This window comes from Salmo trutta, chromosome 28 (assembly GCF_901001165.1).
Source record: "Salmo trutta chromosome 28, fSalTru1.1, whole genome shotgun sequence".
NCBI lineage: Eukaryota > Metazoa > Chordata > Actinopteri > Salmoniformes > Salmonidae > Salmo > Salmo trutta.
The window spans coordinates 18,971,961-18,983,021 of record NC_042984.1 but is presented as its reverse complement, the minus strand read 5'-3'; the positions used below and the strand labels follow the sequence as shown (position 1 = coordinate 18,983,021).

At 40.2% G+C, this 11,061-nt stretch overlaps 1 protein-coding gene and 1 pseudogene across 1 annotated transcript; one reads left to right on the top strand and one right to left on the bottom strand.

Moving 5' to 3' along the window:
- Positions 1–1,300: 1,300 nt before the first annotated feature.
- Positions 1,301–2,861, bottom strand: LOC115165685 (CCAAT/enhancer-binding protein beta-like). Its single transcript, XM_029718970.1, has one exon. It carries the CDS (start codon positions 2,676–2,678, stop codon positions 1,794–1,796), a length of 885 nt encoding a protein of 294 aa, XP_029574830.1. The 5' UTR covers positions 2,679–2,861; the 3' UTR covers positions 1,301–1,793.
- A 2,808-nt stretch (positions 2,862–5,669) lies between these two features.
- LOC115165687 (transmembrane protein 189-like) lies at positions 5,670–10,010 on the top strand (annotated as a pseudogene).
- Positions 10,011–11,061: the final 1,051 nt, after the last annotated feature.

Sequence of the window (11,061 nt, the reverse complement as noted above, 5' to 3'; positions counted from 1 at the left end):
ACCAGTTCCACTTAGACCAGTTTTTAGTTTAAACTAAAACTAAACATACTGTATATAATCTTACTGAACAAACTGGACCTTTGGTGGATGATAGATTATCAAAGAGAATCTGTTCCACATCCAAAATCACTCTTTTATTCGGCACATTTCATAGGCTAAATATTAAAGTATACCATTTGATATTTGAGGCTGGCAGGTTATACACGTTTAAAAAAAACTATTTGCAGGACGGTGGTGGTGTGTTTGGGCAAAAGGTTAGTTGTTGATTAATCTTGGCCTATGAGGCCTTGAACCCCTCTGTGGGTCAGTGGACCCACCAGACTATTGACCGAGGTGTGTGCTTAAGATAATGGTGACATTTGCTAGTTGGGTGAAAAAGGCTCAGTTAGTATGTCTTCTTTCACCAATACACTGCTGTTGAAATATTAATTGTTTTACTGAATCACACTGAAGTAATTCTGGTATTTTAGGTTCTCAATATTATAACTGAAAATGTGTCATCACATTCCAAATCAATCATCATATTTAAAATCATATTCCAAATCACACAATATCATAACTTATCATTTTGAATAACTATGGTTAGATGCAAATTAGTCATCATATTCCAAATCAGTTGTCCATGGGTCTAAAATAAGAGATAGACCTAAATGTTACCTTAAAGGCCCAGTGCAGTCAAGAACGTGATTTTACTTTGTTTTATATATATTTCCACACTATGGAGGTTAAAATAATAGTGTGAAATTGTGAAAATTATGATAATGCCCCTTTAGTGTAGGAGTTGTTTGAAAAGACTGCCTGCCTGCAATTTCAGCCTGTTTTGGTGGGATGGAGTTTAGGCCTGCCTGGTGACATCACCAGGCTGTAAATTAGTTAATAATAAGAAAGAGAATTCCAAACCCCTCTGCCAGCTAGTTTTCCATTTTCCACTCCCAGACAGTCCTAGTAGAAGTATTGCTTGAGAAATTGCTATTTGCTATGAAGCTATTTTTGTTTCTTTTTGACCATTTTAATTGAAAACAATCACAGTGAGGTATTTAATTGTTACCCAGAAATGATTTGATATTGAGATAAAAACAGGTCCATTGGACCTTTAAGTTTGAGCTTATGTACACCTATAATCTTTTTATTCCCTGAGTTACTTATACCTTGAATTCTCACACATGTGAGCGAAGAGATACATAAATGGTCTATTTAATTCTGTGTATGTCTATGTGTATGTGTGTGAAAGAGAGGAATAAACCAGTCAGGTGATCTACCGCCTTTTTACCATCTCACAAATAAACAACATACAAATGAATAATATCAAAGTATAAATTGTTTAATTCAATAAAATATCAAGTACCATTTGTACATTTTCATCATATTAAGAGATTACTTCATTCATTGCCAATACTGTTACAAAGAGTTGCATCATACCTCTGCAGTGGGCTACAACTCTTCCCTTGACAACCATTGCTCCAGATAAGGACATTTATTTTTAAATAACAGAATATTTACCAATATTCAATATAAAATGCAAAACCCATACAGAAACACTGCATACACAAAATTGTAACGACAGAATGAAGGTGACATGTCAAGAATCATGAATAGTTGTACATTCATTGCACCTTCTTTACCCAATCACAACTTGTAAACTGTTGGTGGCTTTTTCATGTATAGATACTGTACACAAACGTAACATCTTGGAATAACTTTTTCACATGTATGGCACCGCGATAAAGGTTTTTTTTAAGTCCGTTCCTGATCAAGTACCGGTTTCCAGTGAGAGGTGTGTTGGCACTCTGTGGCTAACACTGACCGGTGGCAGAGAGCAAGTTACGCAGAGTGGAAAGCTCTCTTGACAGCTGCTCCACGCGTTTTTGTAAACGGTCATTCTCTGCGGCCAGTTCCAGCACTTTGTGTTGCGTCTCCATATTGCGGATTTTGGCTTTATCCCTGCTCTTTCTAACGGCAAGGTTGTTTCTCTCCCGCCTCTGCTTATATTCCTCACTGTCCTTTTCCAGTCGCTTCTTCCCCTTACCACCAGATGACATTTTCCCGCCCTGCAAAGGCGACCTGCCTTTACCTGGCAGGGCAGGTGTTCCGGGTGGACTTGAGGAAGACGAGGACGCAGTGGAAATGTTACCAAGGCTGCCACTTGGAGTCGACTGGTAATGAAGATACCTCATGTCGTAGCCAGACGAACCGTTGTTGTCCATTCTTTGGTCCTCTTGAAGATCGTCTCTTTCACCGGTTTTAAAGTGGTTCCCAAGAAACTCGGGGCTGAACACGGTGTCCACACGGGTCTCCTGCAGTTCAGGATAACCCAGGACGTATGGCTCCCTAGGGTTGGCGTGCGCACTTGTCTCCCGCTCGTTGAGAGAGATGTAGTTTCTGTAGTTTTGTTCTAATGATGAAAGTCTCTTTATCCTGCTTTCCTCGGCAAGGAAACTAGCGAATACGCCTCCCCCTCTCTGCTGAGTTTCGTTGTGTGTTGCTAGTTGACAGTGCGCAGCAGCTGGATCCAAGTAGTCGCTGAAATCAATTGCTTTCTCGTGCTCGGCAATGCCAAGCTCCGTCATCGAGCCGTCAACGCGCTGCTTGCAAGTGCTGTTTTCGCTAATGGGACTGATAATGCTGTTTCTACTCTGGAAAGCAAAGCAATCCCCGTCGTAGAAGCCGGCCACTTCCATGGATCTTAACACCCGCCGAATTGCGGGAACATTGAAATCTGGGGCAGCCCGAGGTATTGGCTACGAGCGTAATTCTGTCTGGAAACACTCAAGTAACTTGGCACACGACAAAATGTCACTGTAATAATATTGAGTTATTGAAGAAAAGAAACTTGAAGAATAGATGAGTAATGCAGCAGTGAGAGTCTAGGAACGGTTTATATATAGGCTACTGTGAAACTGAATGGGCGGAGCAAGTGTGATAAATCCCCTATCTACCGGTAACCTGTTCCCACTTGATTTCGTAGACTGGTTAGTTGTTTAGCAACAGGACTGATGTGTGCAGAACTATGAGGCTAAACACAGGGGTTTGGCTTAGACTGCTGACAACATGTACACTGTATTTCGTCTCCAAATTTGCATTGAAAATATAAATACATTTGCACAATGAGCACTTGTTTCTCAAATACATAGTTACAGTTGTTGGTTAGCTAGCTAACGAATTTTAGCCATATTAGCATTGCCATGACCATAGCTGTGGGAAGTAGAGGTGCTGAAGGTGCTGCAGCACCCCCCTGAAAAATCTGGAGAAAATATTTTCACAGAAGTAGTGCATATTAGTGGACCGATATAGCCATTTCCAGCAGGGGCAAAACTTTTTTCCTGAATTGTAATTTTAAGAGGTGTACCTTAAAGGCAGAAATTCACAACTAGTCTATTAGTATAGGCCTAAAGTAATAGTCTACGGAGCTTGGTTCAAAGCATGTATATTTGAGTATATGTATTTGAAATATTTATTTGCTGTGTATTTTAGTATTTTTCAAATAATGTGGAATCTACTTATTTTAAGTATTTTCAAATAATTTCCTATAAAAAGCCTACTATTTGAAACTTTTCTACATTTCTTAATTACCGCTAGGACCAAACAGACCTGGCTTTAAATGCATGTAGTATCTAAATATTTTGATTTGAAAATACACTGAGTTTTTTCAAATACATGCCAATACTTTCCAAGTGTATTTTTGAAAGACATTCCAATATTCAACTACTTGTATTTTCCAATAAAAAAAATATCCAAATACTGAACGAAAATATAAACACAACATATAAAGTGTTGGTCCCATGTTTCATGAGCTGAAATAAAAGATCCCAGAAATGTTCCATACACACAAAAAGCTTATTTCTCTCAAATTTAGTACACAAATTTGTTTACATCCCTGTTAGTGAGCATTTATCCTTTGCCAAGATAATGCATCCACCTGACAGGTGTGGCATATCAAGAAGCTGATTAAACTGCATGATCATTACACAAGTGCACCTTGTGCTGGAAACAATAAAAGGCCAATCTAAAATGTGCAGTTTTGCTACACAACACAATGCCACAGATGTCTCTAGTTTTGAAGGAGCGTGGCACCAAAACTGTTTCCAGAGAATTTAATGTTAATTTCTCTACCATAAACCGCCTTCAACGTCATTTTAGAGAATTTGGCAGTACATCCAACCGGTCTCAGAACCGCTGACCACATGTAACCACGCCTTCCCAGGACCTCCACATCTGGCTTCTTCACCTGCGGGATTGTCTGAGACCAACCACCCGGACAGCTGATGAAACTGAGGAGTATTTCTATCTGTAATAGTGCCCTTTCTGATTGGCTGGGCCTGGCTCTTCAGTGGGTGAGCCTGGCTCCCAAATGGGTGGGCCTATGCCCAGTCATGTGAAATCCATAGATTAGGCTCTAATGAATTTATTTCGATTGACTGATTTCCTTATATGAACTGTAACTCAGTAAAATCACTGAAATAGTTGTGTTTATATTTTTGTTCAGTAGACTTTTAAATGTCCTTGAAAGTAATTGAAATACCCTAAATAGTATTTGAACCCAGGTCTTCTGCAGTAATAGCCTAATTATAATATCCTTTTCATAAATTAAATTATATTCTATTAGCTGTAATGACATTGAATGCATTATATTATATTAACTGTAAAGGCATTGAGGGCATTATATTCTATTCTAAAGACACCACATTGTGGCCAACATGGGTAACAGGATCAGAGGAGGGATGTGAGGATCTTTACATTTAATTCCACAATGCTCTCCATGACAAGGAAGCTGTAGTACATTACCAATATATTTTAAAAGAAATACCCTGGCCAAAATAGCAGCACACAAAGTTGCAGACACATTCACAACATCAGACACGAAGCATTACAGTTTAAAAAACAGAAGACTGGGAAAAGCAACAATACTTTGACTTGTGGGTCAGATTTTGTAAAATGATAGTTTGTCTATTGAGTTGTACATAGTTGTACACTGCCATCTATGGGTAGTGTAAACAACAATTCACTCATGACTAAACTTCCCTAGATCTCTGCCTACTAGGCTTTGTAAATGCTTACGTTGCTTGTGACTTTTATTATTTTCTTTCGGTCACTCACCCCAGTAGTCTCCCCCCAAATTATCTATTGTAATAATGGTTTCATTTATGATCTCAAATAGGCCTAACACAGTTCAGTGAGAATTAAATGAAATTATGAAATTGTAAAAAGTGTACAACCATAGTGTTTTTACCTAACCAAAATCCTAATTTCAACATATGTGACATGCCTTTAAATTAAAGGCCTATCTCTCCTAATTGAGCGTAATGTTTGGCTACCATGACCAGGTACACAGAACATGGAACAACGGTCCTTAACAGTCAAACCCAATAGCTCTGATTGGCCACTGGGGGTCAGGAAATTCGTTCGTTCTCCTTACTACCTAATTGGTTATTCGCATGATTATACTCAACAATTGGCTGCTTTAGATTGCAAGCGTAATGTGATAGGGTTAGAAAAGCAATGTAGCTTTATCACAGAGTAAAAGGCCTGCGTGATTTGCACCACGGAATAGCACGATTCTTACCAGAGTGGGCTGAGATTGATCTCAAATTCATGAGCACCGCGGCGTACACCTTCGCCAGAAGCAAGCGGCTTGCAAAACGAGCGCGCCCTATTTTTCGTAATGGCGTGTTTCTTGTGCTGAGTAGTTTCCACATCTGTTGGTTTCCTGACTGTGGAAAGGGGTTGAACCAGGAGTGGAACATGGCGAAAATGGTCAACGACAACGGGTGTGGACAAGATTTACAGAGCACAGAGCCAAATGGACCGGCTCGGAGTACGGCACCTCGGGGTCCCCAACAGGTGCTCGGGAAATTGCGAATTTGTATTCGCCAGGTTAGGTAACAGCTATCTTTATTGTCAACGCCACTCAGGAATGTCGTAGCCGACTACATTTACAATGGTTCCTCTTACATATCGATTAGCCAATTAAGTAGTTAGGCATTTGAATAGGCCTACTAGTTGTTACGGAGTCCAGTTGATGGGTAATCGACTAGCCGGACTGTTCCCCGGGATAATTTCGAAATACAGAAATTACAACTAACTATGCTGTAAAAGACATAGACCTACACACAGCTCCACACGCACACTGAGAGGGGTTTGTTTGAACTTTCAAAGCAATATGCCCTAATTGCTAAGGGCACAGGCCTTTTCTCAATTGTATTCTCCTGGTCTCATCCTCAAGCCATTAGGGGAGGGACCTCTGGCTTTGTCATCCAATTGGTATTGAGAAGGAGATGAGGAGAGGGGACTTGCGGAGAATGTAATTGAGAAAAGGCCATGGTGTCAAGAATGGACTCAAGTGGACCAAAGCTCAGTCATCATAAGTTAGTGGTGCATTAAGTGACTAGAGTTGATCTGACTACAAAGTATTTCAAAAAGATTCATGACATCTAGCCTATGATGACAAATTACTGTACCAATGGAGCATGTCATTCTTTAAATCTATTGCATGCTACTTTGCATGTTGCCTTTTGTACTTGATGCTTTTTCTTTTTTGCTTGACTCCTATTGAAAGACACTGAATGCATAGGTGCTGCTGTGTCCTGGGTCCAACATTCCACATGTGACCAGAATGCTGCTGTGTCCTGGCTCCAACATTCCACATGTGACCAGAATGCTGCTGTGTCAGCTCCATTTGTACTTCACATAGAGGGGTGGTGATCCCTAGGCATGAAACGTTGCGATGCCTGCAAATTATGTCATTTACGTTAAATTCCAAGCAGTCCCTTTACAAGTCAGAATATAGAGTAAACTTAATTTGAATGTACTCTGCTGGTTGTTCATGGTGTTGGCCCTTCATTTGGTTGAAATTTGAGACAAAATATCCACAGGAAAGTATTATTAACCCAAATTGGTCTCTGTGTGTGGTAATGAAGATTTGTTTGCTGGTGACCAAAGGCATAAAACGGAAGTACATGCATGCAATCGAAGTCTGTAGGTGTTTACATCGTTTTGCATATGTGCAGGTGACATAAATTTCAATGGCAGCACCGTCACTCTTAAAAGTTGGGTAAACAGCACTTTCCTGTGGATATTGTACCCCAAATTTTGAGCGGCTAAAGGACCAACCGCACAGACAACCATCAGAGTAAGTTCAAATGTAATGTAATTAAACATTCTGGCTTGTAGGAAAAACGTATTGTCACGAGAATTTTCAATCCCAATGATGATAACTAAAAATTATTTAAGCTTTGACCAATCCCCGAGGTTTGTAAGACCCTTGGTTTAATAATAATTAGGCAAAGACTCAGCTTCTGCAAAAGGTCCGTAAAGTTTATTCAGAGAACGTTCTAAAGTCAAAAATGCAAAGATATTACATTTTATAACTCCCATTTCCCCCACCTCCTTACACGCACACACAGACACACAAACATTAGGTGGGCTGTATCTTTCCCCACAGTCCGCATTCCTTGTTTATCACTACCAAGCTGGCAGTTCTATCCTCCTGAGATTAGAGGGACCTTGACAGGACTCCCTTTCCTGTCGTAAGTTTCTTAGAGTTCCAACCAGGTCAGGTCATGAATAGTTTAATTGTCCTCTGTATTTTCTTAGTCACACATACACATTTCTCTCCCTTACTTGTCTCGACCAAACCTTATTGGACTTACATTTTACATTTTAGCAGACGCTCTTATCCAGAGCGACTTACAGTAGTGAATGCATACATTTCATACATATCATACATTTTGTTTTTCTTCTCCGTACTTAAGTTTATCACTCTAATTATTCATTATACATGTTACATAATCTAATAATTACTAATAGTTACGTTTGTCTAATTATTCCTCATACATGTTACATAATCTAATAATTACGTTTCAGGGTGGAATTCTTTAGTCATTACCTTAAACATATAAATTCCCTTATCACGTATACAATTTTGCATTGCTATGTTTCAGACCGTATATTAAGTATTGGTATAAACGTCTGATTTTATTAGGCAAGCTCCTCATTAGCTCTTGTCCAGTGTGTTTATCTGCGGATGAGCCTCCTCTGTTGAAGGAGGCTGAGACATGTAAATGCCCTGGACCAGAGATAGCTCCTTACTGGCACAGTGTTGCCATGTTGTTAAGAGACTAACTTTGCAGGTACAGGGTACAAAAAGTTAAGTCAAGAAACACTCATACTGTTGAATACCTTTGGGTCGAAACATTGCGCAATAAAATAGCAGGAGCATTCAAGTGTGCAGGTAGCCCATCTTTTCTTTGACTGAGAAAGGTTATATCACTGGGCATAATATTGTCTAACTAAGTTGAAGATGCAGCCCTATCCTATTAGCTTTAAAGTTCTTTAACGAAGGGATGTTCATTTGTCTTTGGTCTCTACAGGAAAAAGATGTCAGGAATGGATAAGTGTTGTCCTCTGCTTCTCTCTCATAGCCTTCAACTTCTGTCACCTCCTTGCTCTCTTTCACCTGGGTCATATGTGGTACATCCTTTTGGGCATTGGTAAGCACCATTGATGCATCAGTCATTAGAATAAGCTTGCATTGATTGACAAGATTCTTGCTTTCATGTCATCACCCCCCCCCCCCCCCCCCAGTGGCAGGAATATTGACTGCAGACTTTGCCTCTGGTCTAGTCCACTGGGGGGCTGACACCTGGGGATCTGTGGAGCTTCCCATCTTTGGAAAGGTAGGAGATGTGACTGACTGGATTTGGAAAAGTATTGTCCCCCCCAAAAAAATTGTTGTATAATTACCTAATTGTTGTCTTGACTTTCTAGTTTACTATTCCTCCTGTTATTTTGAACTCACTTTCTGATATGTGGCCCCAGGCCTTTATCCGAGCATTCAGGGAGCATCACATCGATCCTACAGCCATCACCCGCCATGACTTCATTGAGACCAATGGTGACAACTGCATGCTGACCCTGATCCCATTGGCACACATGGCCTTCAACTTCCTTACCTTCTCGCCTGGTGAGCTGGAAAAATTATCATTCAGCTGAGCCAATGCTATGGCTTTTGAATTTTTTTACATTTATTTTCTGCCTTTGCTGAACATAGAGCCCTTAAATGAAATCTAAGATTGTCTTCTCACTTTCACTGGCTCTCTCTCCACCCACATATAGCGGAGCTCTGTCACAACTACCCCTGGCACTGCTATGTGATGGCACTGGCCATCTTCATCACCCTAACCAATCAGATTCACAAGTGGTCGCACACATACTTCGGGCTGCCAGGCTGGGTGGTCTTTCTACAGAACTGCCACATCATCCTGCCCCGCAAACACCATCGCATCCATCACGTGTCCCCCCACGAGACGTATTTCTGCATCACCACAGGTCAGTGCTTCTGGGTATGGGCTTTTGTGTATGTGTGTTACAGTATGTGTATGTCAGGAGAGTTTACATTTTTTTATGATAATTTCCCCTATCAGCGGCCAACCATCTTTTCCCCTATGTGTCCGAGGCTTTACTGATATCCGTCACAAGAGAAAATGATATTTGCTGTAAAATCTGTAGATCAAATGTGAGGTAATGAGTTTATAAGACTTGAGTTGATATTATGGTTTTATCTCCCCAGGCTGGCTGAACTATCCCCTAGAGAACTAGGGTTCTGGTCTAAGCTTGAGGATCTGACCCAGAGTGTGACTGGGGAGAAGCCCAGGTCTGATGATCTGAAATGGGCCCACAAAACCAAGTAACCATTCAGACTGGCTGCACCGCTACCTCAGAAGGAGTAATCAGTCTCCTTGCTTAACTCTAGCTGTAATCGATAGGAGACAAACCGTAACAAGGGTTTGGTTTCAGAGAGGCCGTATAGCTTTAAACCTTGCACATTTTGTTTGGTTCTATCCGTGGAGTGTTTTCTTAACCCACTGTGGAAATCTGAGCGGGAAGTGCTATTTGAAATCACTACTACATTGCAATACTTTCTCAAATCCTCATCTTACTCTATATTTCTGATCTCCTTTCTTGAGGTGTAACACTGAAGCCATTGTCACCATAAGGGACAGTCAAACATTTAATTGTCATCCACTTTACGAAGACTGAACATGAGAAACTACCTTTCACTGAACCCCCCCCCCCCTTCAAAAACAACGTGACAAAAAAACATATCTCTCACTGGGCATGGACCTAGTATGTTGTGTCCTTCACCTGTCAAGGACTGCCTATTACCTTAATTTGCCATTCGTATAGTTGATGCCTGCTAACTCACTCGCCGACCTGAGATATTTTCCAAATTTTGCTTTACGTTAGTGCTGGCTTGTATTTTGTTGTCTTGATGGACATAGCAGTTATGTGCAGTTTTTTTCAAATAGCCTTAACAATCACAGATGCAGTAATCTGCCTTTCATTTCACTTCTCAATTTGCCAAACCTATTTTGTAACGCTTCTGTGATTTTTGTTCTTTTCAACCATTTTTTTTCCATCTTAAATTTGCTAATATCCACACATTCATTCTCAAATTTGCCAATCTTTTCTACACAAAGCATTCCTTTTTTTATAAACCCAGAAGTTGTATAAAAGTTTACATGGATGTGGTCAAACATAATACTACCCTTCAGTGATATTGCCAATATATCTGCCTAAGGCTACAGTGATGATGGCCTAATAATTATGTGCATGCAGTAGAAGAGTAATCAGAAGAGATTTAATTAGCAAACTACCTGAAATGAGTGCTTTGTGTGTGCTGTAGTAACCATGGTTGGAAATTAACTGTACAGCAGATACCTATGCAGTCTGACTGATACTTAACCTGAGGCTTTTGTTTTAACAACCTTGGCTAGAAATGCTATCAGGTTTCAATCTGTCTGTTCTTAAATTCCCTTAACTTGGACATTATTTAATTACGAACACACGACTATCCCCCTCTGCATGGGACATTTATTGTCATTGTCTTCAAAAAGGTCACTGACAGAAATGTAATGGTGTGGGAGTTGTTTTTCATAATGAATTGAACTCTGGGGCTTTTATTTCCAGCATCACAAACAAGAGAGACTGGTGGTGTACATGTTATTCACCCATTTAGAAATTATTTCCCCATATACTGTATCTGCAAATAGTTCCACTTGGGAA